The 27,175-nt window shown below is 56.7% G+C and overlaps 1 protein-coding gene across 3 annotated transcripts in view; it reads left to right on the top strand.

Moving 5' to 3' along the window:
• Positions 1–27,175, top strand: part of RASA3 (RAS p21 protein activator 3) — a 121,299-nt gene that overhangs the window by 92,423 nt on the left and 1,701 nt on the right. For all 3 annotated transcript variants that reach the window (XM_043583671.1, XM_043583681.1, XM_043583688.1), the window contains 15 exons: positions 1,291–1,395; positions 2,912–3,068; positions 3,815–3,963; positions 4,710–4,824; positions 6,102–6,176; positions 6,941–7,064; positions 8,401–8,507; positions 9,312–9,389; positions 11,388–11,465; positions 12,333–12,406; positions 13,115–13,221; positions 13,654–13,736; positions 20,044–20,252; positions 21,905–22,008; positions 26,285–26,468. In XM_043583671.1, the coding sequence (XP_043439606.1) occupies positions 1,291–1,395; positions 2,912–3,068; positions 3,815–3,963; positions 4,710–4,824; positions 6,102–6,176; positions 6,941–7,064; positions 8,401–8,507; positions 9,312–9,389; positions 11,388–11,465; positions 12,333–12,406; positions 13,115–13,221; positions 13,654–13,736; positions 20,044–20,252; positions 21,905–22,008; positions 26,285–26,468 (1,749 nt within the window). The remainder of the gene's footprint in view (positions 1–1,290; positions 1,396–2,911; positions 3,069–3,814; positions 3,964–4,709; positions 4,825–6,101; positions 6,177–6,940; positions 7,065–8,400; positions 8,508–9,311; positions 9,390–11,387; positions 11,466–12,332; positions 12,407–13,114; positions 13,222–13,653; positions 13,737–20,043; positions 20,253–21,904; positions 22,009–26,284; positions 26,469–27,175) is intronic.

The raw sequence follows: 27,175 nt of genomic DNA, 5'->3' as shown, positions 1-27,175 counted from the left end.
GTGGGGCGTGGACTGAGGCCCCTCCCTCCCCCACATGTGGGACCCCTGGCCTCTTTTTCCATTCCTCTTGTGGCTTCGAGTCCTGAGGGAAGCCAGCCTCCACACACAGGTCTTGGCTTGAGCACAGACTTAGGTTAAGTGTTCCATTTCCAAACACGTCTGCAAGTCCCATTGGGGGTCAGAGGCAGTGCCCCAACTCCCTCAGACATGGGTCCCTTTTCTTGTTCAGAGAAAGAAGTGTTTATCCAAGACTTGGCTTTAAATTCAAGAGTGAAGCCCTCCCTAGCTGTTGTTTGTTTGTTTTTAAATTAAAATTTTTTTTAATGTTTATTTATTTTTGAGAGAGAGAGAGAATGTGAGTGGGGTAGGAACAGAGAGAGAGGGAGACACAGAATCTGAAGCAGGCTCCGGGCTCCGAGCTGTCAGCATAAAGCCCGACGTGGGGCCAGAACTCACGAACCGTGAGATCATGACCTGAGCTGAAGTCGGACGCTTAACCAACTGAGCCACCCAGGCGCCCCTCTAGCTGTTGTATTGTAAACAGACAAACCCAAAATATTTTTAAATGCTTCTCTTATTAAAAAGAAGAAAAGACTGGCTGGAAACTTTTTGGCCCATTGCTAAGGTGTCGCTTGGCAGATTAAAGGCTCTTTGTTTATGCTAAAAATGCCAGGGGACATTGTTCCTCTCCATGTCCCTGACGCATCTGGTTTCCTGTGGCACACCCTATACCCCCCAACGATGCCTGCAGCTCCTGCTCAGACCTCAGGGGCAACAGAGGGCTGGTGTGGTCTTCCAAAATTTTCCCCATGACCACCAAGTGTGGTGAGAACTTTCAGCTCATGGAGTAATCCCTGGTTACTGTGGGGGACACACGATGTTTGCTTGTCAGCACCCGGAAACACCGTCCGTCCATCCCATCCTTCCATCCCACGTGTACAGTCACCATGGCCCCAAATCAGAGGGAACAGTGACAATTCCACCCAAGTGCATGGTCTTCCCATCCTATTGAAAAGGCAGGAGGCCCCTTACCCTAACCTCAGGCCCTCAGCTCCTCTCCCTACCCCCCAGGCCCAGGGAACACATGTCTTCATTCCAAAGTCACATCCTGCGTTGACCTCACATCTCAAATGTCCTCAGTCATTGTGGCTCTTCATGGAGGCTGGCCTGTGGGGCTGAAGGCTCTATCCTGTCCCAGACCCTTCTGGGGAAGATGAGGAACACTGCAGTCGGCCTGCCCTCCCTAGGCCATCCCTGATGGAGATCTGTGCCCCGTTGGCTGTTTTTCAGAGTTGACCTCTGGAATGCCAGCAACTTGAAATTTGGAGATGAGTTTCTGGGAGAACTAAGGGTTCCGCTGAATGTGCTGCGACAGTCCAGCTCTTACGAAGCCTGGTAAGGTGGCTGCATGCCTGGCCCCACACCCTCCTGGTAGGTGGAGAGCAGGGTGGCTGAGGCAGTGTGGAACAGCCAGAATGAGATGGCACGGGTCAGCCCCCTCCTAGCCACCTCCTCGGTTTTGCACGTGCTCCCAGCTAGCTCTGGTGAGGTGAGAGGTAGCACACAGGTGCCGTGGTGGCTGAGGGCCTTGACCTAGAGAGCCCTGCTGCTCCAGGCTGCCCCATGGCCCGTCGTCACAGGTGACACCTGCTGAGGAAGGGAACAAGGTGCTGTTTGAGGCAGATCTCCCTCAGCTCGGCCTCCTGCCTCACTCATGTGTCCCAGGAGGCAGGCCTCACTACTCTCTGTCTTCCTCTCCTGTTTTCTCTGGGTACTTTGTATTTGGCATAAGGAATGTGCCTTGGTTTTATTTCATGATTATTTCATAAATCACTTTATATCACAGTGAATGTCATTACTGTGAAGCCACAGACACTCTCCTTTAACAGATACACAAGATGGGGACAAGGGGTGTCACAGGACATATGCTACATACCAGAGCCCTGCACATCTACAAACTCACCGTGTGGGTAGATTTTTGTGTTCTGCCTAATGGCGGCTTACTGTCACCAGGAAACTAGAACTTGTGTCTTTAATTCTGAGTACAGCACCAGCACAGCCCTCAGCTGGCTTCTGGTTCCTGCTAGGAGCACTGAGGAGCTGAACTGTCCCTAGTTCTATAACCAGGAGGGGACATTCACATGACAGCCCCAGGGGACCCCTAGCCAGGTGCCTCAGCCAGACACAAGCTACCAACACCCATGTCTGCCTGGCCCTTAGACTCAGACAGTGTTCCCGCATGGCCACACTGCGGAAGACCTAAGGGAAGAGTGTCCGGTCAGAACACAGCGAGAAAGTGCCCATGTACTCTGGTGCTTGGCCTGACTACCCGCCCGGTCAGGCCCCTCGGGTGCTCAGGGCCCCACACATTCGATACAAGGGTCGCAGCTTTGCTCCGCGGATTGCTAGCGGGGGAGCATTCATCACAGGACAGTTCTGGTACTGCAGAGTCTCCCCTGACTACTTACACACCTACTTCCTCCTGCTCATCCCAGTTCCCTCCACCCTTCCCTACTCCCACCTTAACTTCTAGGTCTGTGGCTCTGCAGACTCTTCCCCCGTAGTCAACGTGTTGTGGGGGGTGCCCCGGGGCACAGACCCTGCAGGTCTCCATTGGAAAGGTCTCTGGCGGGAGTGGGGGGGGCGTGGGGAATGACTGACCACCCCCCCCCCGACACACGGACCCTGCGGGGGGGGGGCTCCCATGACAAACATGCCCGATCCACACACCCCTGGCACAGGGAGGAGAGAGGTGTCCTACAGAATCGCCCTGGAGCCCGCTCCTACCTCAGACCCCGACACAGCGCAAGACGGGCCACCAGCCAGAGCAGAGCCCTGGGCGCGGCCTGGAGGGAACTAGCCCCTTGGTGCTGCCGCCTCACGCAGCCCTTTCCCTGTGCTCTGCTCCCAGGTACTTCCTTCAGCCCCGAGACAACGGCAGCAAGAGCCTGAAGCCGGGGGACTTGGGATCTCTGCGGCTGAACGTGGTCTACACTGAAGACCACGTCTTCTCCTCCGACTACTACGGCCCACTGCGGGACCTGCTGTTGAAGTCTGCGGATGTGGAGGTACCTGTGCGCGCGGCGCCCTGGGCCACCTGCTACCATCTGCACGCCAGCGGACCGCCTTGCCCTGCCCCCCACCCCAGCTCCACCCCCAGGCCCCTGCCCCCCCCCCCACCCCGGCTCCACCCCCAGGCCCGTGCCCACCCACCCTGGACCCCCGGCTCAGCGCCCAGCCCCCATCCCAACCCCGGCTCCACCCCCAGCCCCCTGTGCCCCCTCCGCTCCACCCCCAGCGTCCTGCTCCTCCCACCCCGACCCTAGCTCCACCCCCAGCCCCTGCCCCTCCACCCCACCCTGGCTCCACCCCCAGCCCCTGCCCCTCCACCCCACCCCGGCTCCACCCCCAGCCCCCTGCCCCCCCACACCCTCCTCCCGCCCCTGGCTCCACCCCCTGCCTCCCTGCCCCCCAACCCTGGCTCTGCCCCCGGACCCCTCCCCCAGCCCGGCTCCGCCCCCAGCCCTGACCCCGGCTTCTCCTGCGGGCCCCGCCCCTGGCCCGACTCCACCCCCGGACCCCGCCCTCCAGCCCCTCCTCGCTCCGCCCCTGGCTCCGCCCCCAGTCCCGCCCCGGCTCTACCCCCGGGACCCAGACCCCGGCTCCACCCCCTGCCTCCACCCCAGCTCTACCCCTAGACCCCGCCCCCAGCCCGACTCCACCCCTCAGCCTCCGTCGGGATCCCAGCCCACTGACCAGCCCCCACGGCTGGGGGGCTCCAACTGGGGTCCCATGGTGTCTTTCCTTCCCACAGCCGGTGTCCGCATCCGCAGCTCACATCCTGGGCGAGGTGTGCAAGGAAAAGCAGGAGGCCGCCATCCCCCTGGTGAGGCTCTTCCTGCACTACGGACGGGTCGTGCCCTTCATCAGCGCCATCGCCAACGCCGAGGTCCGGAGGACCCAGTGAGTGAGGGGCTGCGCGGGGGCAGTCTGGGTGACCTGGGCAGCAGCAGTCTCCCTCAACGCTGGTCAGCACAGGTCTGGGCCAGCTAAAGTGACCGTTATAGGTTTTCTTCCAGAGACACCCTCACTGTTCCTCAAAAACACACCTTTTCTCTTGGAAATCCCGAGGTATGTGAGCGAGAAGGGGGTGAACAGGGCACCAGTTATAGTTGCCTTGGGGGTGGGTTCAGCTCCTGTCGGCTCACATTAGGCCCACAGCAGAAGGCCAGGTCGCTGCTGCCCCAGGACCTGCGCCCACTCCGTGGGGGTGGGTTCTGCCAAGAAGAATGTCTCCCTGGAGCTCCTGGTTTAGAAAGATCTAGAATGCACCCTAGTTGCAAGAAGATGTGGAGCACAGCCTGTTAGGGTTACTGTCCTGCTGCATTTCTGTGTGACCCCAGCTTGGTCCTTAGAAGCCTGAGCTTATGCAGAACTGAGCCTCACGCGGGTGAGGCAGTGGGTGGGGTGGATGTTCTGTGGAATGGTGGGGCAGGTCTCTGCACAGGGGTTTGTTACACAGGCAGGGCCCGGGGCTCAGGATTCCCAGCTGTGGGACATCAGGGGGGGGGGTCTGTTTCCCTCCAGGGCATCTGGAAGCAGACTCAACAGGGTGAGCTGGTCTCTTCCTCCTTGGACGGTGCTCACAGGCTCTGCTTCTGTTGACACCTGTTACCTGAAAGACAGTTGTCTCCACCACTGTTTTACAGGGACCCCAACACCATTTTCCGAGGAAACTCCTTGACCTCCAAGTGTATCGATGAGACAATGAAACTGGCAGGGATGCATTACCTGCACGTGACCCTGAAGCCCACCATAGAGGAGGTGAGCATGGGGGGACGGACCCCTCCCCGCCATGGAGGAGGTGAGTCAGGGCCCACAGGCATGGGGGTGACGGACCCCTCCCCACCATAGAGGAAGTGAGTTAGGGGGTGACAGACCCCTCTCCACCACACTGGCGCTTCCCCGTGGACCACAGGCGGATGCAGAGAAGGCAGCACCTGGGGAGGGGGGGGGGACACCTGCGTGAAGACTAAGGTCATCCTCTTCCCAGCATCCCCACAGGGACCTTCCGTGTGTATTCCAGAACCTCCTTCATTTCCTCAAATTAAGAAAATGCTTACTTGAGGGTAAATGCCATGCTCACTCTAGAATGCACAGAGGGCTGAGGCACCTGGGGGGCTCAGTTGGTTGAGTGCCCAACGTCAGCTCAGGTCATGATCTCTCAGTTCGTGGGTTCGAGCCCCATGTCAGGCTCTGTGCTGACAGCTCAGAGCCTGGAGCCTGCTTCGGATTCTGTGTCTCCTTCTCTCTGCTCCTCGCCCACTTGCACTATCTCCCTCCCTCCCTCCCTCCCTCCTTCCCTCCCTCCCTCTCTCTCTCTCTCTCTCTCTCTCTCTCTTTCTGTCTTTGTCTCTCTCTGTCCCTCTCTCTGTCTCTCTGTGTGTCTCTCTCTCAAAAACGAATAAACATTAAAAAAATAAAAATTGCTCACTTCAGAAAATCTATCATTCTGATAAAGACAAAGGGACATACAAGAGAAAAACTGATTCTTTGGAGAGCACCCCTTTCTTTAGGCACGGGTCCCCCAAATCTGTAAGCCAGTCACGTCTTGCCCCCTCATGGCTGTGGACAGCTCTTCTGTCATTTCTTACTGGTCGGCAAGCACAGCTGGGGGCCCCACACACTTCCTTCCCACGTGGCCCTGAGCTCCTCACCTGACCTTGGACGGGATCCCCAGCAGCATTCCCCAGAACAGCTTCATAAAATGCAGGCCGTTTGCAACGTGAGGAAGCTTAAACTTGCGTTAAAATCACACAGTTTGATCCATGTGCAAGCTTGGCCACACTGAAGTAATCACATTGTTAAACTTCATGAAGCTTGATGCCACGTGAGCTAACTCAGAAGGGTCTTCAAGGAAGTTGTGTCCTCACGGACCGAGTCCGGTGTCTGGCTGCTTTGAATGCCACCTCTCCCACCCTGTGTCTCGGGGGCTGGCTGTGGCTCCTGGTGTCCTTCCTGAGGCTGATGCCCCTGACCTGCACCTGCCTGAAACCCAGGACTTTGTGTCCCTCACTCCCTGTCCTAACCGCTCTTTCCAGATATGCCAGAGCCACAAATCCTGTGAAATTGACCCTGTGAAACTGAAAGACGGAGAAAACCTTGAGAACAACATGGTAAGGATTTCTGGTTTGTTCAGCACCCTCCGGGACCCGTCACCCGTGTGCAGGATTGGGGCCCGGGGCCACCTGGGGTGCTTTGCGTCTCTCTAGGATTTGGGGTGGGGGCCCCACTGGGATGTGCCCCGCAGGATGCCACCAGAGCCTGTGGTGGGGGACTGGTCATCTCAGCTGCCGTGCACCACCACTCTCCGCCGCTTTCTGCTGGCTAGTGGCGCTCCCGGCCTGGCGCACTAGGCCCCTGTACCTCCCCCTCTCCTGGGATCACGGGACCCTCCCTACCAGGCTGGCCTCATGGCCTGGCCTCTTCTTGGCCTGGTCTGTCCTCCAGCTGCAACAGACCTGGGTCCCAAACCCGGGCCACCTGCCCCTGTGTCCTTGCAGAGTGGTGTCCTGTTTTTTAAAACAGCAAAACTCTGATTTGGCAGGTTATGCTAAGTCTTTTTCATGCTTTCACAGAAAACACTTTTTGCCGTCAGGGAGGTGCATTCCAGGGAACTGTATCTCTGCGCCCAGTTATGAGGTCGGCGCAGAGGAGGGGGTCAGTGGGGCTTGCCCCGCACCCCAGAGCTCCAGTATCTCCCCACGGGGCTACTGTGGCTGCACAGAGGGGCCCTTCTGCAAATGCCAGTGGGAAGCTCTGTGCCAGTCCCCGGCCTCTGACTCCCTCCCGGGTGTGGCCATAGTGCTCCTCGTGGCCAGCCTGGGACCTGGGACCTGCACAGGCACTGGCAGGGTGTCCCACCCACATCCTATTGCAGGAGAATCTTCGGCAGTACGTTGACCGCATCTTCAACATCATCACCAAATCAGGAGTGAGCTGCCCGACCGTCATGTGTGACATTTTCTTCTCTCTTCGGGAGGCGGCTGCCAAGCGCTTCCAGGGTGAGTCCTCTGTGCGGGCATACCCACAGCCCCTCACTGGGTGGCTCCTCTTATCTCTCCTGGATGGCACAAGGCCAAGAAGTGACGTTCAGAGTCCACATAAAGGTGATTGTAAGCTGTAGCCACTGAGTCAGCACTGGAGCCCAAGTGCAGCTGCCCCCGGGGAGCCCCAAACCCAGAGAGGAAGGGCAGCTGGCCAGGTTTTGTCCCAGTGGTTTATTTGGGATGGAGCATGAATTTCTCTGAGTCTGGGCCTGTCTGGTCAGAGAAGCCACTCTCCCGGCTCTCAGCAGTTCTGACTGTGGCAAGTCGAGGCCCTGCTCAGTGCCCAGTGTCATGCAGGTCAGGCTTGCTGCATTTTCAAGAAAGACCGGAGAAGCCCTTTCTGGAATTGGGGCAAGACAGATCCCAGGGATTGATCCCCTTTTCAAACTCTGCCGATTCCTCAGGGAGGCACTGGAGCCACCCTGTGCAGACCTGCCCATGGGCAAAACAGCGGTGTCCTGCCCTGGTGGGAAGCATCGGGTCCCTAACTCAGCACCAGGATGCAGGCTTAGGCCAGGGCTTGGAAGGCTGAAGGGGCAGTGTGGGGCCTAACGCCCTGACCCGTCCCCGCCCATGGCTCTGTGCCATCCTTCCCCAAGGAGCCCATGAGTCAGCCCAGGTGCATCCTGCTGCCTCAGGGGACCCCTGAGCCCCCAGAGCAGTCCCCATGGACCTGATAGAAACCCCGTCCCACCTACCCACCGGGGTAGCTTCTTCAGCACTGGAGCCTGGGCCTCGCACCCACTCTGTGGACAGGACCTCCTGCTTTCCGAACATGTCAGAGCACTGCTGCCTGGGAGGGGAGGGGTGGGTACCAGGCCCCCAAGCCTCACTTTGCCCTGGGTGGGGGGGGTACCAGGCCCCCAAGCCTCACTCTGCCCTGGGGGGTGGTTACCGGTCACCCAAGCCTCACTCTGCCTGGGTGGGGGTGGAGGTGGGGGGGGGGGTTACCAGGCACCCAAGCCTCACTCTGCCCTGGGTGGGGGGTGGTACCAGGCCCCCAAGCCTCACTCTAACCTGGGGAGTGGTTACCGGTCACCCAGGCCTCACTCTGCCTGGCAGGGGGGTACCAGGCACCCAAGCCTCACTCTTTGGCCAGCTGGTGAACCAGCTCCAGTGTGTTACAACCCAGCCACCAAAAGGTCCCGAGCTTTTAGTAATGGTCAGGCAAGAGCAGCAATGGGGCAGGGACAGACCCTCAGGAGGGGCAGGGTTGCTGGACAGATGCCTGGGCTCGCCGCTGTCACCCTCAGAAGGCTTGTTGAGCTGGCTGTCTGTATCCTGGCCACAGATGACCTGGATGTGCGGTACACAGCTGTGAGCAGCTTCATTTTCCTGAGGTTTTTCGCTCCTGCTATCCTGTCCCCCAACCTCTTCCAGCTCACGCCTCACCACACGGTAAGTGAGCGCCAGCCCCGTAAACCAGTACACCTGCCCTCCTGAGCCAGCAGGTGTTCTGAGGAAGAGGGAAGGGGCAGCGGACTGTACAACCACACGCCCTGAACCCCTCTATGCACACGAAGGGTTGGCGGCCTTTCTAAGCTGTGCCTATAGACACAGCTGGATGCTGTGACCAGGATTTCACTCCCGCCTTGAGAAAAATGGAGCATTTGTGATCTTGGATACATTCAGGCACATATTCACTCAATCAGCAAACATTGAGCTCCTCAGGGCCACAGGCTCTGAGCGCTCACACTAGCGATGCGCCAGCGGAGAGCGCCCGGTGGTGACTGCGCCTGGCTGGAAGTGCAGGGCGGTGGGGATTCAAGCGGCCCTTTCCATCTATTGGTTTTAGATTAAACCTCCAGACCCTAAGGGGACACCCTGGGTGAGGCCACCTGAGGGACTTCAGAACCGCACAGGGAGGTCCCCTCGTGCATATTGGGCTGGGTGCTTGTTCGCAGCCACTGTCCTCACCCTGCACTGCGGGGACCCCCGGCTGGTGCCACGTGGACGTGCTGAGGTCCAGTCCACGGTGGCCTGGGAGCCTGCATCAGGAGCAGGTCCAACACACGCTGACGAAGGACCTAGGGGGACTTTTCCCAAATCCAGTGTTTGTCTGCTTCCGGTTACTTCCTGGCAGCACGCAGGTGCTGGGGGGCTTTCAGGTGACGTCATCCATTTGTGGCTGTGTGATTCTGGGTTCAGTCAAGCATTTCTATAAAACAAATGAAACTCACATTGCCCCTTCCCGCCTGGCAGGACCCGCAGACATCGAGAACGCTGACACTTATCTCGAAGACCATTCAAACGCTTGGCAGCTTGTCCAAATCAAAATCTGTAAGTCATTTATTTTAACCGTCTCCTCTTTTTAACACAAAAGAGAGTGTGTTCAATACAATTATAAGAGAAGGAATAATAAAGCCCACCCAAATGCCCACCCGGCATGCTTATAGAACATTCCAGCAGCTTGCAAGTGCTTCTCTGCCCTGCTGAGCTATGAAACTTTGCTTTTTGAGACTGTCTTGTTTGGGCAAATTATCCTCAGAGACCGAGTTCAGTTCTGTGAATCCTGTACTTAATGCAGGTTCACAGTGGGAATTGTAATTCACAGTGATATTTCGTAAGCCCAGTAGCATGGCGGATAGCGTCTGTTAGTAAGCAGTAAAGAAATAACATACCCCGAACCAGTGATGGAGTAATGCCACTGGACTCCAGGCAAGGGGAGGGGGAATGAATAAAGTCCAAATTCAGTGTCTTCAAGTCTTCCCCAGAGAAAGGTCAGCAATGACATAGGCCCCAGACAAAAGTAAAAGTCCCTGTTGCTAGAGCAACTGTTGCTAGGGAACACAGCCTAGGGGAGTTGCTGAGGCCCTCCCAGACTCCCTGTCCCCAGGCCATGGCTTCTCCTGTGTTTCTGCCGACAAATGTCAGTGAGGTCGGGCTGCTTACCAGTGACTGGGAAGGCCATGCTCCCAGCCACAATTTCATTTTTGCCATAAATAAGTAGATTTGAAATCATATCAGACCGACACGCAGCTGGGGGGTATCACAGGAGCGTGTGCTGCGTTACCATCACGTGAAGGGGTGGCTATCGCATCCATGCCTGTGTCAGGATTCAGAGACCACGGGGCCCAGCCCCACGCAGCAGCCTTGGTCTTGAGCATTTGAGGATGCCTGCCAGAGGCAGGCTTGTGGCCCATGGGCAGCCGGCAGTCCTGTGCTGTCCCTCCTCGCCCTGAGGGTCTGCCCTGGGCCTCACAGCCCTGGGGACGAGGGTTCTGTGCTATCCCTCCTGGCCCTGAGGGTCTGCCCCAGGGACAAGGGTCCTGATGGGCAGGTCCAAGGACATTATGTTTGGTGATAGTGATGTGGGGACAGCTGGGCGTGTTCCCTGGGGCTGAAGCCCATGGGTGGATCTGCAGGGGCGGCTGATTGGGTGGAGTGAGGCCACCCCTTCTGTCTGGAAAGGGTTCAGTGGGGATGTGCAGAAGCCCCCAGCCCAGATCCCCTCGTTCTGTTCTTTGTGGGGTCCAGTCCCTGGCAGACAAGCAGCAACCTCTGGGGAAACGCTTGGTTTCTATAAACTGAGTAAAATAAGAGCTGTGTGGTGGCCAACAGCCAGCCGATGGGCACGATTGCTCTTCTCTGCCCGTCCACGCCAGTTTGTGTTAGCTGGAAACTCGGATAAAGAAGCTCCTGCTGGGTCTGAGGTCTGCACAAACCTCATTGCGTGCCCAGAAACAGTAAAGTGACCTACGTGTGTAAAGGGTGCTCACTGGGGCAGAGTATCAGGAGTGGTTCTTTTGAAGTCCCTACATGCATTCGTGAGGGGTGCCCCAACTTCCCCACACTGGGAGCCCCCGCCCCTGCCCCCTATCACAGAAGGGGTTCTGGGAGCCCCTGTCCCTGCTCCCCATCACAGAAAGGGCTCTGGGAGCCCCCGCCCCTACCCCAGTCACAGAAGGGGCTCTGGCAGCAGCCTCACCTGGATGCCAGTGTAGGCTCCATAGACCTGGAACCTAGGTGTTAGTGTCCACATGAGCAGGGGTGTTGGGTCGTTTGTAGCAAAGAACTCACTGAGGGACCCCCCAACCCCCCATAGTTGAGTTTTCCAAACACAGCTTTGGTGGCTTGTGTGGCTGCCATGGGCCATGCCTGGGCTGAGCGCTGGGCAGCATTGTGCCCTCACGGTCCACCACCAGGAGACCTGCTCTCTCCCCTTCGCCAAGTCCCCACAACAGAAGCTGGTCATGACCCGTGCCTCTAGATTTCTCAGTTTTGGGCCATGAGCCGAGAGACCTGTGGGCCTTTGCTAAGTGACTTGTTCCATTTTAGGCCAGTTTTAAGGAATCCTACATGGCTGCGTTTTATGAATTCTTCAATGAGCAAAAATATGCTGATGCAGTAAAAAACGTAAGTACGGACGTTGGTTAACGTGGACTTACTACCCCTGTGTTGTGCATCTTTCCCGAGAAATAGTTGGCTTTAAAAAGATTGGGCTAAAGTTCACGTAACATGGAATTGACCGTTAACCATTTTAAAGAGTTCAGAGCATTCATAGTGGCGGTGACCACCCTCCCAGCTCCTTCCTGACCACTCCTCTTTGGGACCCAGCACCTCATACCTGAGTCCCCCCACCAAGTGGTGGGGTGCCCTGTCTGTTCTGTGAACCCCTCACCTTACCCTTCCTGGCTGTCTGTTCCTGGTCACCCCACAAACGCCTCAGGGTCACAGAGCCCGGGGACCCAGGCCCGGAGTTAGGGACGCGGCATGTGGGGAGAATCTCTTCTGAGAAGCTTTACTTTTTCTGTGGTGTTTGGAAACAGTCACACATGTTTAGCTCTCAGAAACCGTAAAAGCCAGGACCCAGAAGGGAGAAAGGGGCAGGAGCTGGGGGCACGTGGTAATTGCTGGAGGGGGTCCAGGTGGGTCGTGGAACAGTCAGGCTAAGGCGGGAGGGGGCCTGAGCTGCCTCACGCTCCAGCAGAGCTGTGTCCTTGGGTCACCTGTTCACATGCAGGGAGGCCTCTGGGTGTCACTGAGCCTGGCAGCCGTCAGGTGAGGCAGCAGCTGGGGTTCAGGGAGACCCGCCCTGGGGGGTCGGGACCAAAGCTTTCCGGCCGCAGTGGAGACTTGTGCAGGACTCTGACCCAGGAACCCAGGGGCGGCTTCCCCTCTGCTGTGCTGTCAGAGAGACCGCATCCTGGTGAACTTTCTGTGCGAGAAGGAGTGTTTTCAAGCCATTTTGCCTTTAAGCGTCTGCGTTCTATCCCACTCCAGTTCTTAGATTTGATCTCGTCTTCTGGGAGAAGAGACCCCAAGAGCATCGAGCAGCCCATTCTGCTCAAGGAAGGGTAAGTCCCATGTCTACTGTGGCATCCCGGGCACCTCTGCCATGTGGCTGGTGGCCTCCCAGGTCAGAGGCGGCCAGACCGGAGAAGCGTGGCCTTTGTGCATGTCTCAGATCCACCAAGACTGCACGCAGGGCACGTCTGAGACATGGTGCTATTCACTTCCCTTTCTGCACACCTGTGCTCCGCAGACCGTGTTGAGCAGAGAAACGCCATCAGCAGAAGGGAAGGGAAGGAGGCTGAACCACCCAGCTTGGTGCAGCCCTCCATCAGACCCCCCCACTCCTGAAGCATCTGCTGCCTGCCCGGGAGGAGGGGTTCCAGTCCCTCTTTCCCTCCTGGGGCGCACCTGCCATGGCCCCTTTCTCCTCATGGCATCTGTAGTTGATGCTTCCAGTGTGGGAAATGAGGACAGGCAGCTGCTTGCTTAGGGACTGATGAACCTGATGTCCCTGCCAACTTGTAATTTAAAGTTAACACCAGCACAGGGACTAAACGTTTCCAAAGTAGAGATGTTTGCCTTTTGATTTTTAATCCTATTACTTGGAAGTAGAACAATGTTGAAAGTCTGCAGGCTGCATCTTGTGTCACAGACACAAAAGGGGCAGCTTATTTTGATGTTGCAGACATGACCTCAGGCTGTGGGGTGGGGAAGGCAGGGTATGTGCCCCGAGCCCCAGCATCCTCCGCAAAGATGTCCTGCTCACACAGGTTCATGATTAAGAGGGCGCAGGGACGGAAACGCTTTGGGATGAAGAATTTTAAGAAAAGATGGTTCCGCCTGACCAACCATGAGTTTGCCTACCAGAAAAGCAAAGGTAACGGGAAAAATCAGCTTTTTATTTGATCAGCTTTTTTCTGAGAGACCAGAGCCTTGTTTATGGCCCTGATGGGGTTAACCACCTGCTTTTCCAGAGTGAAATGAAGGGCAAAGAGTAAGTGTCCCACAGAGCAAGCCGTCTCTTACTACAGGAGCATAATCACCAGGGTGGCCTGGGCAGGTGGACGCCAGGCGTAGGAATTGGGGTCCCATGTTGGCTGTGTCCCCCCAGATCTGATGTGGCTCCTGACTGTGTGGCTAGAGGGTTTAGGCTTCCTGGGAGGCAGCACCGGGTCCTGCTTGGCACACAGTGTGAAGTTGGGGTGTTCTGCAGCATCCCGACTCCAAACCCCTTAAGCCCGTGGTCTGCGTGCTGCGTACCCGTGCCACCTCTTGCCCGCCCCCTTAAGAGAGCCCCTTTCTGCTACAGGAGACCAGCCTCTGTGCAGCATTCCCATCGAGAACATTCTGGCAGTGGAGAGACTGGAGGAGGAGTCCTTCAAGATGAAGAACGTGAGTGTTGTGTCTCCATGGTGGGCCCCCACTTGTACCTGCTGTGGAGCCCAGCAGCTAGGCTGGCTGGGGAAGGCAGAACCTGCCAGAAAGTGCTTCCCTGCAGCTCTGGGGGCCACGGACCAGCTCTGGGACCCTGTGGGGTTTCTGTGGAAGTGTTAATTTTGATCTGGTTTTGAACTCACAGGAAAGCAGCAACACTAGAACAGGACTTCCACATCCCCATCCCAGGGCTCCCATGTCCCCCATCCCGGGGCTTCCACGTCCCCCATCCTGGGGCTCCCACGTCCATATCCCGTGGCTACTGCATCCCCATCCCGTGGCTCCCGCGTCCCCATCCCGGGGCTCCCGCATCCCCATCCCACGTCTCCATCCCAGGGCTCCCGCATTTCCATCCCACGTCCCCATCCCAGGGCTCCCGCATTTCCATCCCACGTCCCCATCCCGTGGCTCGCACGGCTCCCACGTCCCGATCCCAGAACTGCTGGTTGTTTCGTTTTCTCATTTGCTGAGCGTACTCCATTGTTTCTATCTCTTCATTTCTCTCCACGTGTGTACGTGTTTCTGAACCACATAGATATTTCGGTTCATTCCCTAAAAACAAGAACTTCCTTGTATGACCTGAACAGCCACCAAAGGACGCCAGCGCTGGGGTGGCATTGTTACCCCTTGCCATCAGCTGTGTTGTAGTGATCTTTACACCCATTGTGTGTCCTGAAACCAGCACCCAGTGATGGCATTCATTCTGTCATGTCCTTCACCTGGAACATTCCTCAGCCTTTCTCTGTGGTTTGCAGACTTGGTGTTTTTGAAGCACACGGGCAGTTTTTTATGGGCGTCCCTCAATTTGGGAGTGTCGGAGGGTCCACCGTGGTAGGTTCAGGTGACGCATTTTGTCAGGAATCCCACAGAGGTGAGCACGTCCCCTGGGTGCATCTTGTTAGGAGGCTCGCTCGCAGTGACTGTGGGAGACACCAAGCTGTGTCCACATCGGTACCCCCTCAGGCTCTTGCCCATCCACAGTGGCTCCCTGCCTCCCTCATTCCTTCGCTACTATTTCCTGGCTTCCTGCCACAGAGGGCTCTGTCCTCCATGGAGGGTTAGGGTTTAGGGTTAGGGTTAGGGTTTAGGGTTAGTGTTGGGGTTAGGGCTGGGGTTAGGGGTTAGGGTTGTGGTTAGGGGTTAGGTTGGGGTTAGGGTTAGGGTTAGGGTTGGGGTGTGGGGCAGAGTTAGGTTTAGGGTTTAAGGTTTGGGAAAGATTAGGGGTTAGTGTTGGGTTAGGGTTTATGGTTAGGGTTTCGGGTTAGGTTTAGGGCTCTAGGACAGCAGGGCCACATTCGTTCAGAATAAGGTTTTTCCCTGCCCAATGTGGCTGTGCGAAGTCGCCTTGCTTCTAACGGTGTCTTCATTCCTCTGACCAGCACACGCTTTGATTGGGCCGCGGTAGGTCGGGTCGGCTTTCCCAAGCTGTTGGTGACTTTTTCTGTCGTGCCTCAGGGGGCCGGGTAATTTTAGTCATTATGGAGTTCACCTTTGGAGCAAGGCTGTGGTCAAGGCTACCTCCTTTGTGGTCCCAGGAAAATGTTTGTAATACCTGTCACTTGCTTTGCGAACATAATTTATATTGTTTCCCTGGACTCGGTGTGGCTGCATCAGGCAAGGGCAATGAACGTCTCAGTTTTCTTGTTGCTGCACACCTTGGAACTTGTGGCGGAGGAAGTGCCCTTCTCCACGTTTCCCACTGTGGCCACTGGGTCAGGTCTTGTTACAGGAGAACATGAGGTCATACTGTGCACATGGAGGCTTTGTTCTTGCGGAGGCCTCTGTGTGTAGGAAAGTTCCCTGTGGCTTTGTTCACCCTGGTGGCTTTGCCTGGACAATGATGTCCCTACTGAGCCTGGGCGGTAAGGTGCCTGGGGTACAATGGCCGCCCTTAACCCCCAGGGCCCTCAGCATGGAGCCTGATGTTTCCACCCAGAATCTGCATATGTATGTCCTGTTTTTGCCCTGGTCTGTTCCCATTTCTGTTTCTTTGTTCCTAATTTTCTTTCTTTTTTGAGAGAGTGAGAGAGAGCTGGTGCACAGTGGAGGGTTCATAGGGAGATAGAATCCCAAGCAGGCTCCTCACTCAGCACAGAGCTCAGCACAGGGCTCGATCCCATGACCCTGAATCATGACCTGAGCCAAAGTCAAGAGTCAGCCACTCAACCCACTGAGCCCCCCAGGTGCCCCTCTGTTCCTAATTTTCTAAATACTTTTTACATTTTTCTGTTTTACTAGGCGTATTTCATGTAAGTCATATGCAGTCTTTTGTAGAGCATGGTGGGGAGTAAATAATACGACTCATTCCATGGCCTTCCAGCCTTCAAGAAACCCCAGCCTGTGATGTGGGGCTGTGAGGGTTGGACAGTCAGCTTCCCCTGGGAGAGAGTGTGCGTGTTCTCTGCTGTTCCACAGCCAGCCTCCGTTAGTGGCCCTGGTTCGGGCATTTCTCTGCATGTCTTTGCCCGTCTGCACTTGTGGCTGCAGATGGAGTGGACAGAAAGAGGCCCATTGGCCAGTCTCCCTGTGACACTGACATGGGCCTGCCCTCCGTGGGTGCGGGAGTGGCCCCTCGTGGCCTCTGTGCCCAGGCCTGCAGACAGTGCTCATACCCCAGCCCTGGCTCGATGCTCAGCTGATAGTGTATAAAGGGCAACCCTGAGGCCTCCTCAGCGCTGATTCATTCCCCTCGTAATGTGTTCAGGGAAGGTCCAGTCGAGCAGGACCCCACAATGATCCTAACCAAGGGTGCTAATTTGGAACCTTTTGCACAGGAAGACATGGTCCCTTAAGCTTGGAGGTATTCTCAGGGTCTTGACTATTTTAAAGTTTATTCCCTTTAAAATTCAGACAGGTGATGGGGCACCTGGGTAGCTCAATTGGTTATGCGCCTGAGTCTTGATTTCGGCTCAGGTCATGATCTCATGATTCGTGAGTTCAAGCCCTGTGTCGAGCTCTGCACTGACCGTGTGGAGCCTGCTTGGGATTCTCTCTCTCTCCTTCTCTCTTTGCCCCTCCCCACCAAAACAAACAAACAAACAAACAAATAAACAGAAATTCAGACGACTTCCTGAGCTCCGGAAGCAGTGGTTGTCCGGGGAAACAGCTGGCTTAGCTGGTGCTCTGTGCGCTCAGTGGGAGCACCTTCTGGACCCTGGAGTCTGTGCTCTCCAAGGCCACCAGGGCTGTTTGGACACCAGGTCTGGGGTTTGACTCTGGCCCAATCTGCAGGTGAGCAGACAGGCTCATGGAGGCTTCGGAAGGGCTTGTGGGTGCTTGCGCCCCTCGTGTGGGAGCAGGAGCTCAGGCCTGACCGCCTGTCCTGAGAGTTTGAACTCTGTCCATCTGGAGCAGGCCAGCCCCTCCCTCCCCTGCGCCTCTGGTCATTTGCTTCACTGCGCCTCCTGAGTGCTGCCTCCCGCCAACTGCAGATTGGGCTGGGGCCTCAGAAGAGTTGGATGTGGTAAGAACCTTCTTCAGATACCAGGAGCCATCCACAGCAACCACTGGCCCCAGGAGGATGGCCCCTGCACACCGTCTCACCCCACAGGCCCTGCTGCAGACACCCAGCTGAGGGTTTAGAGGACTGGCCCCCGAGTCTGCTTCTGCCTCCTGGGAGCTGACAGGGGATCTGACCTGTCTTCTGTCTCCTTCTGTGTCTGTCTATCTGTCTCTTGCTCATTGGTCAGTGGTCAATAGGTGCCTAAGGCCACACTGTGTTTGTGGGGGACACAGCAGGTCTGTTTCAGGGCTGGTCCTGGCCTGGGGTCGCAGAGGAGGAGTCGTGATGAACTCGCATCTCCGCCTGGGTCTGAGATTGACCCCATGGTCCAGTGGGCGGCGCTAGCTGGGTAGACAGAGGAGGCGGCCGCCCTGCTGGACAGATAGCAGACACAGACAGCAGCTCCTGTTCAGCCTGCACAGTCCCCAGCTGGATTCCTTGTCCCTCCCTCAGGACTATTTGAGACAGTTTTTTGGGCAAGCAGACGGCCCCATGGCAGGTGGGGTGTTTTCCTGGGCCTGAGGGGTGTTCACACCATGCACCTGCTCCAGGAACTGGGACACTGGCATCCTGGAGCATTGGGTGTCTGCGCCTCCCTCACCTCCAGCTGTTCCCGGGCCTGAGACTCTGCTGTCTCCAGGATGGCAGGCTGGGAGCATTGCGCCCTCAGCCGGTGGCATTCCCAGATGTTATGGCAGTGGGCAAGTGTGGACGGTGTCCGAGAAACAGCTTCCTGCCTTTTCATTCCATCAGGCCTGCAGTTTAGCTTTAGAAAATCACCTAATTTTAGCATCACTTATTCATCAGCTAGTTCCCCTGCTGACAGTGCTCACTAATTACCAGGCTAATGTCCATTTGGGAGACAGTCCTGTGGCACGCTGGGCCCCATCAGAGGGGCCAGTTTGTGAGGACAATTAAGACAAAACTCCTGTCTAGAGGCTGACCCTCCGCTGGGGATTGCAGCCATACACAGGTTCATGCAGTCTGAGGCCTGTGCAACAGTGCATGTGTGCATGTAGAGGTCCTGGGGCAGTAGGAACAGGACCTTGTGGGGCAGGGGCAGGGGGCCCAGGTCTCTGTAAGTAAGCTATTCACTCAGGAGCTCAGACACACAACTTCTCCCCAGAACCATCAACTCCTGTTCCTCCTCTCCATACACACTGTCTCCCCTTGGAAAAGCCCACCATCACCTTTGACATCCTGACTCCAGGCCTCCCCTGGGGCCCTCTGACAAGTCAGCCTGAGAGCACTCCAGGGCCCTGGACTGCCCACCTCACCCACCCACCCCCATCTTCTGTGTACAGCCTGGCCTGCTCCTGCTGGGAACACCCGACCCTCCTTGGGCTCAGGACCTCTGCACCTCCTGTACCCGCTGCCCTAGGACCTCTGCACCTCCTGTCCCCACTGCCCTTAGGATCTCTGTACTTCCTGTCCCCACTGCCCTAGGATCTCTGCACTTCCTGTCCCCACTGCCCTAGGATCTCTGCACTTCCTGTCCCCACTGCCCTAGGATCTCTGCACTTCTTCACCCCACTGCCCTAGGATCTCTGCACTTCCTCACCCCGCTGCCGTAGGATCTCTGCACTTCCTCACCCCGCTGCCCTAGGATCTCTGCACTTCCTCACCCCGCTGCCCTAGGATCTCTGCACTTCCTGTCCCCGCTGCCCCAGGACCTCTGCACTTCCTCACCCCACTGCCCTAGGATCTCTGCACTTCCTGTCCCCGCTGCCCCGGGACCTCTGCACTTCCTATCCCTACTGCCCCAGGACCTCTGCACTTACTGGTCCTTCTGCCTGGGACTCCTCATCTGCTTCCTCTTTCAGCTTTATTGTTTCTTAGTCACCTTTCTGACCCAGCCGGGATGTTTATTTAGAAGTTTGTCTCCTGACCCTTCCTCCAACCCCCCCCCTCCCCCCCAGCATACACACACAGCCCCTGCACTTTGTGTTCTTTTTTATCCTTGCTGGCTGGAAGTTCATGCAGATAGAAACTCTGTTTGGGGCACACTGTGTCCCCAGAATATAGGACAGTGCCTGGTATGCAGGGATGTTTGTCGAATGAATAATAAGAAAGGTAGTGGAGGCTCTAAGAACACTCACAGAGGAAGCAACGCCTACCTGGAAGAAGAGCCCCCGGTGGTCAGGTGGGGTGGGGCAAACACAATAGCACGTGTGGAGGTCCTAAGGCTGGTGTGGGGGTGAGGACAGGAAGGCGGGCAGGGTAAGCTCTGACACACCTTGAGCAGAAGCCTGCCCCAGCTTAAAGGTCAGGAGACCTGGGGCACCTGGTGGCCCAGCCAGTTGAGCATCCAACTTCGGCTCAGGTCATGATCTCACAGTTTGTAAGGTCGAGCCCCACATCAGGCTCTCTGCTCTCAGCATAGAGAGAGCCCCGTTTATGTAATGGTCACAGTCAACTTCAGGAGGTCCCCTAGGGGATAAGCAGTTCTACTCCTTTGCTTCTTGGAGGGAGCCCCCTGAGACACCAGAAAAAGAAGTGTCTTGGCCGGGCTGACCAGCAGTGACCCAGCCTCCTGAATCGCCCAGGGGGAAGGCTGTGGCTTGTGACTCCATCATGTGCAAGGGCAACAGAAAGCCCTTTGTGCCCACCATGGCCCCTGGGCTTGTCCAGGCCTCTGGGTGGGCTCTACCCTCCCTCCCTCCATGGCCCCTGGGCTGGTCTGCATCAATAATAATGACCCTTGGGGCTTGGGCAGGATGTCTTGCCATGTGGCTTCTCTGAACCAGTTCACTGCCTCCTCAGATGTTCCAGGTCATCCAGCCGGAGCGAGCTCTGTACATCCAGGCCAACAACTGTGTGGAGGCCAAGGCCTGGATCGACATCCTCACCAAAGTGAGCCAGCGCAACAAGAAGCGCCTCACTGTCTACCACCCCTCCGCCTACCTGAACGGCCACTGGCTCTGCTGCAGGGCCTCGTCGGACACAGCTCCTGGCTGTTCCCCCTGCACCGGGTAGGTCTGTGCCTGTCCAGCCCCTGGGACCCTCCCGCTGATGCCGGCAGCTCGGGTCCCACGGGCCAGCCACGAAGGCCCTGGGTTTCATGCAGGATGGAAATCAAACGTGAACCAGCAGGAAGTGAAAATACAGTTTGTTGACCAGAGAGAAAGACAGACAGAGCGCCCAGGAGATTGAGGAATAGAGCAGGAGTCTCCTCTTCGCTTGGGGCCTGGGGTTTTTATTGACGATTGTGGTCTGGTGCACATGTACCCTCAGGGTCCAGGAACTGGTCAGTGCAAGGACAGGGTCCAGGTGTCATAAGTCACTTATTCCCTCAAGCCGGGGTCTTGGCATCAAGGTGTTTGGAGTCAGTGGTCTTAGAGAACATTTACAACAACCCCAGTGGGTCTCTCCTTGGCTGTCACCTGTTGTGCTGGAAGACTCCAAAGACAGCATTACTTCCCAGTCCCTCACAAGGAGGACATATGCTATGCGTGTTACAAGGCAGGTGTAGAGTGGGGCAGGCGCACAGGCCCTAGCAAGAATAGAAGCTGGAAAAGGAGCAAAGGGAAAAAATGGCTATATGTTCACGGAGTCCTTTCAGTTCCCCTGTCTCACAGCCACCCAGTGTGGCCAAGCACAGTTGTCCAGCTTGTGCACTGTACAGGGAAGTTTGGCCAAGGGGCTGCATTGGGGGCAGATCCAGCTGCCGCCTAGCAGCACACACGTAGCTGAGTCTCCTAGGCTGTTCTTGCAATTGTTGAGGAGTCCACACAGGACAGTGCATCCTGACGAGGGCTCTGTAGACTGTTGACTCTCCTCCTGTCTCTGCCCGGGGTCCTAGTGATCCTTGGGGGTGGGTGGCAGTGAAGGAAGGGGTTCCATGCTGAGGGGAAACTCCCAGGGGCAGAATGCTGTCGGGCTTCTGCTAAGAAGAGACTGGACATTTCCCACCACCTGCTCACACCCGCTTTGGTTTGTGCACCTGTCATCTGCACACCCCCCTGCTTTGGAAACCAGATCAGCCCTTATCTCCCAGGCCTCCTGAGGGTCCTGAGAGGCTCCCCTCTGCCAGCTCTGGAAGAAGGCCTGGGTACCCCATGTGACTCATCTGTTGTGGTTGTGGGTATGAGGAATACCCCCAAAGCTCACGGAGGTGGGAATGGGAAGATCCAGTTCACAGATGAAGAAGCTGAGTCCCGGGAAAATCCCTGCCGGGTCCCCCGCCCCCCCAGGAGAGGCTGAGCACTGTGTCTGGGGAATGGGAAACTGCCACGCCCGGGGCAGGAGCTGGGGCCACCGCAGGCAGGCTCAGGGAGGAGCAGGGACCTGGCCTGGCCCCTCCTGGGGCAGCAGACCGACCCTTCAGGGCATGTGGCCCAAGTGCAACATCAGGGCGGCGGGGGCTGGGTGGGGGGGTGGCTTTTTATTCCAGATCATTTCTTTCCATGGCAAAACAAGCTTGTTGGCTTGCTGTCACAGCAGCTCTTAGGCCTCTGGTCCTCTGGGCTGTGCGTGGTCACTTCTTAGTGCTCCTGAACTATTCTGCAGCCCCATCAGGGAGGAGCTCGGTGTGGGGTCACTCCGTCATCTTCAGCGTCTTTAAAAACAGAAATGTTACAGTTCACATCGTTCTTTCTGTTCTTGTCTTGCTGTGTTCGGGCAGTGGCCTCCCGGCAAACATCCAGCTGGACATCGATGGGGACCGAGAGACAGAGCGTATCTACTCCCTCTTCAACTTGTACATGAGCAAGCTAGAGAAAATGCAAGGTGAGGCAACACATGGTCTGGGGTGTTGTCTCACATGGTTGCAGGTGGCTCTGGGTCCCGGTGACAGTGACACCTGGAGCTTTCTGCAGAGATGATGGGTGCTCTGGGCCTCTGTGGTCCACGTGCAGTGTTCCCCATGGCCCGTGTGCTACTGTTCACAGCACCAAGGGGAAGCACTTTCTGCAGTTTGGGCAGCTCTGTGGAAGAATTACTTTAACAACAGATTCTGTAGATAATTTCAAAATGGAATTTCGTTTGCAGTCTCCAAACTGCCAAATTCTTGAGAAGATCCTACGTGTAATAACCTTCTATACCCCCCGACACCAGATTGCAGAGGGCCGTGTGCATGTGCGTGTTGGAAGCTCCAGCCGTAATATCTTGCAGCTAGATTATCCTGCACATGTAACTGCCGTAATGTCCCACAGAGAGTAGCAGTGTGGGTGGGGCAGATTAGGTGACCCCTGACTGGTTGGGGCTGTCGTTCAGGAGAGGCCGACACGAGAAGAGCCCACTGGGAGGCAGATGAGCTGCATTGTCCCCGGGTGGGGTTTGGTCGTTCTCAGAGCCACATTCAGGGATTCTGGGAAGGGGCCCTTCAGCCCACTCCGAATGCGAAGTAAAGCTCGTGGACCTGGAATTAGGCCCATTAGATAGTTTCCCTTTTCCTTCTCCTGCTCTAACCCAGCGGTGTCAGTGGTGGCCTCAGCCTGGACCATACTGAGTCCTGGTCTGGTACACGTGGTGAGCTTCCTGTCTGTGAGCTCAGTCCCCTCTGGCAGCCTCAGATCACACTCCGCACCCAGCTCTGGGCACATGTGCGTGCACGCACAGCCACACACACACACACACACACACACACACACACGTGCGCACACACATGCACATGTAAGACAACCGTGTCTACACACTAGAACATAAGCTCGCATGCAGATGTGCATGGACAACAGCATGTGTATGCACATGCACACAGCTGTGCACGTGTGCATAGTCACCTACCCCAGTGGCACACACGGCACCTGGATCCAAGGTTCCCGGAGGCCGTGCAGAAGTGGCCGCGGGGCTACACCAGGCCTCACTGGAGCCAAGGGATGGCAGCTTCTTCCCAGCCCTCCGAGAAGAATGACCAGAACAGAGGAGGGTAGGGTCAAGGAGTTACAGAGGTTGAAGCCACCGTGTGAGGTTCCTGAAGGAGGCTGACTAAGCCTTGCGTGATCAGCCACCTTCCAGGCACAGCCTCCCTCTTGATCCCAGCATCACACCATTGCAAGCCCCTGTGCCTTTGCCCCTGATGCCACCCCCACCCCCTTAGTCTGATTGATACCTGCTTGTCTTGAGTCTCCCGCTGTGGGAAGCTTTTCCTAACCCTGTGTTTATCTCTCATTGCCGTGATAATCAGCTCTGATCTGCTCACCCTCAATGTACTTGACCCTTTAAGACCAGAAGCAGGTCGTATTTACCCCAGTGCCCGATATCGAGGAGGAACTGAATACCTGTTTTCTGGATGAATGGATGGACAGGCATACATGATAGGTGGATGGATGATGGGTGGATGGATGGATGGATAAATAGGTGGGTGAAGGATGGATGGATGGATAGACGGTAGGTGGATGGATGATGGATGGATAGATGGATAGATGATAGGTGGGTGAATGATGGATGGATGGATGGATGATAGATGAATGGATGTTGGATGGGTGAATGATGGATGGATAGATGGTGAATACCTGTTTTCTGGATGATGGATGGATGGGTGTTGGATGGGTGAATGATGGATGCATAGATGGATGATGGATGGATGGATAGATGATAGGTGGGTGAATGATGGATGGATGGATGATGGATGGATGACGGTTGGATGGGTGTTGGATGGCTGAATGATGGATGGATAGATGGATGGTAGATGGACAGTAATGGAAAGAGGTCTTGCACATTCAGCCTCCCTCCCAGTATAGGAATCATCTGGATAGGTGTTCATAGAGCATCACCATGATTGGACACCTTACACTTCACCTAGGCATTGTAGCATTGACTCACTTCTCAGTCTTCAGGCCTCTGCCTGGAGTCTCAGTGCTTCTTTGAGGCAGATTGTTGTCAGAGCAACCTAATCATCTTGAGATACTCCCTTTATATTAGTCAAACCATCTTTGAGCACTGGGACCATGGGGCTTATTTCCACCTGATGTCGTCAGTCCTTGCCTCTTGGGCACAGCAGCCTTTTGGCCCTCGGAGGAAGCTGTGTTACAGTTGCCTGTGCGAGAGGTTCGACCTCTGCCCCCGTCATGTGGCATGGACTCACCTGGCCACACTCCTTTGGGCACCCCTGGTTCTTTAACCCTGCCCCTGAAGTCTGCCAACCACAAAACCCAGTGCATCAGGCAGGGAAGGGTTAGCGCAGGGCCTGGTGGGGTCCTGGTTGAAGAGCCATCGCAGGGCTTGGGCCACTGGACAGAGAATGGTACAGATGAGGTTTTCAAGGTGACAGCAGGTCACTGCTCTTGTGGTGCATCCTGGGATAGCAGCCGGCTTCTTCCTCTGCAGAGTAGGCACGAGTGCCCCTCCTGCCCCTCCGTCAGGGTGTTGGGAAGGTTAAGCGGGAGGACTCACACAGCCTCGAGCCCACACTTCACCTGCCTGTCGTCAGGCCTCAGGCCTCCTCCTGGGTCTAGCCTTTCAGTCGCTGCCAGCCCTGGCCCATGTGGGCTACAGTCCTCAGTGCCCTGCGTTGGGTTTGTCCAGGATTCCCAGGCCCCCATCCAGAGACGAGCCCTGATGTCCTCTTACATGGAACAGGGTGGAGACGGTGCTGTCCCGCCTGGGTTAATCCGGGGTCTGATGAAACAACCCCTGTGAGGCAGTTAGCACAGGTGTGAGGTGAGCCTGGCCCCGGCCGCCCATGTCCTTCCCCCAGCCACCGCTGCTGCCTTCCTCCCTCCGCTCTGGGGCCCCGCAGGATGCAAGTAGCTGCAGATCCTTGCATTCTGAAGGTGTCTGCCCGACTCCACCAGCATCGCCCTGGCAGTGGGAGTCTTTGTTTCTGGTTGCCTTCTGATCACAGACATGTGCTTATTCAGGGGGTGTCCTCTTTGACCTGTCCATGCCGGCTGTGACCCTCTTCTGTGTCCCTCTGTCTTTATAACAGCCACAGTTCACACATACTGCCAGGCCCCAGGCAGGGGCCTCTTGGAACACTGGTGCCCCCATTTCCCAGAGGGGTTTGCTGAGGCTCAGACTTAAGTCAACTGCTCAAGGCCAGGTCGCTACCACAAGTGGGGGCTTTGGGGAGGGGATCCAGCTAGTCTGGCTCTGGAGACCATAACCCCACATTTTACATAAAAAGGGAAAGGCTGAACTCACACTCCATACCCTGGGCATCCACCAGGCTCTCCCCCCATTTTCCTTTCATGTTTACAGTTACTTATCTTCTTCACGTCAGATTCTCTTTTCCTTTGAAACTTTAAATCTTCCCAATTTTCCTTTCTACAAACTTGTGATTTCTCAGTAAGAATTAGGGGATCTTTCCTGGGTTGGAAGTAAACACAGTAAAGTGTACATAAGAGCTTCTGTGATAATGAGACAGCAGTACAGACGGGTGAGGGGTCCGCAGATCCAGGCTTATCTAGGCCAGATGCTATACAGATGGCATGTCTTCCAACCTGCCTCTGTGGCCCTGGAATGTAGGGCCCAGCTTAGGTGACTGGGGACAGGTTTGGGGGGGGTGGCGAGCCCAGCTCAGGTGATTGGGTGCTTCCTGTGGATGCCTAAAGGCCACAGCATGGTCTTCAGCAGGAGTGAGGTGATCTGATGAGAAAGTCACCTGTCTAGCAGGTGGGGGTGACAGAGGTCCTAGGAAGCTGCTAACACAGACTGGTTGAGAAGTGACGCCCGTGAGGATGGCTTCTCATGTGCCCACGTGTCCAGCCATGGGGTATGCACGTAAATGCTGGGTCACCGAAGTGAGTGAAGCCCAGGAACCCCCTTTCTAAGATGGGGCTTTCCTTGAGGTCACCTCCCCAAACTGACCCCGGGTGACCCCACAGGCCCTTGCGCCAGCCTGGCCAATCGTCCAGAAGCATACATCTGCCAGCTCTGGTTTGCTGAACGGAGGGGCGTGGACAGATGCGGGTTGCCCCGGAGATGAGCTGGTCAGAAACGGGCATCAGCCTCTGCTTCTTCGCGTGTGTGTGTGTGTGTGTGTGTGTGTGGATGGTCAGCCCTTACCTGGCAGGCTACCCCATAGAGGTCCCGCCTGACCTTCTGGCCTCTCCCAATGCTGCAGAGGCCTGTGGCAGCAGATCTGTGTACGACGGCCCCGAGCAGGAGGAGTACTCCACGTTCATCATCGACGACCCCCAGGAGACGTACAAGACTCTGAAGCAAGTTATCACTGGGGTGGGGGCCCTGGAGCAGGAGCACGCCCAGTACCGAAGGGACAAGTTCAAAAAGACCAAGTATGGGAGCCAGTGAGTACTGGGCATCCGGATGGCAGGGGCAGGGAAGGTGGCTGAGAGGAGCTTGCTGGGGTGAGGCCCGACCTGAAGCCACCTGTATGCAGCCATGACCACTGAGGCAGGCTTCCCATTTCAGAGCAGCCTTACTGCACTCTCCAGGGTGTGCTGGACAGTGTCCTGGGGACAGCACCAGCCTACCCCAGTGCCTCCCAGACCCCCTGCCCCCCACACCTTCCTCCCTCCAGACCCTCAGCCCCCAGCCCCTCCTGTCCCCTGGACCTTCCGGTCCCCCAGACCCTCCAGACCCTCCTGCCCCCGGACCTTCCTGTCCCCCAGAGCCTCCTGACTCTCCTGTCCCCCAGACCCTCCTGCCCCCAGGGCCTTCCTGTCCCCCAGACCTCCTGTACTCCATACCCCCCTCCCTCCAGCCCCCCAGACCCTCCTGTCCCCCATACCTTCCTTTCCCCCAGACTCTCCTGACCCTCCTGCCCCCCAGACCCTCCTGTCCCCTGGACACTCCTGACTCTCCTGTCCCCTGGACACTCCTGACCCTCCTGTCCCCTGGACCCTCCTGAACCTCCTGCCCCCCAGCCCCCTAGACCTTCCTACGCCCAGACTTTCCTGTTCCCCAGACCCCCTGCCCCCCACACCCTCCTCCCTCCTCCCTCCAGACCCTCCTGCCCCCCAGACCCTCTGGACCCTCCTGCCCCCAGACCCTC

Source organism: Prionailurus bengalensis, chromosome A1 (assembly GCF_016509475.1).
Source record: "Prionailurus bengalensis isolate Pbe53 chromosome A1, Fcat_Pben_1.1_paternal_pri, whole genome shotgun sequence".
NCBI classification, from domain to species: domain Eukaryota; kingdom Metazoa; phylum Chordata; class Mammalia; order Carnivora; family Felidae; genus Prionailurus; species Prionailurus bengalensis.
This window is presented reverse-complemented; position numbering and strand designations above follow the sequence as displayed.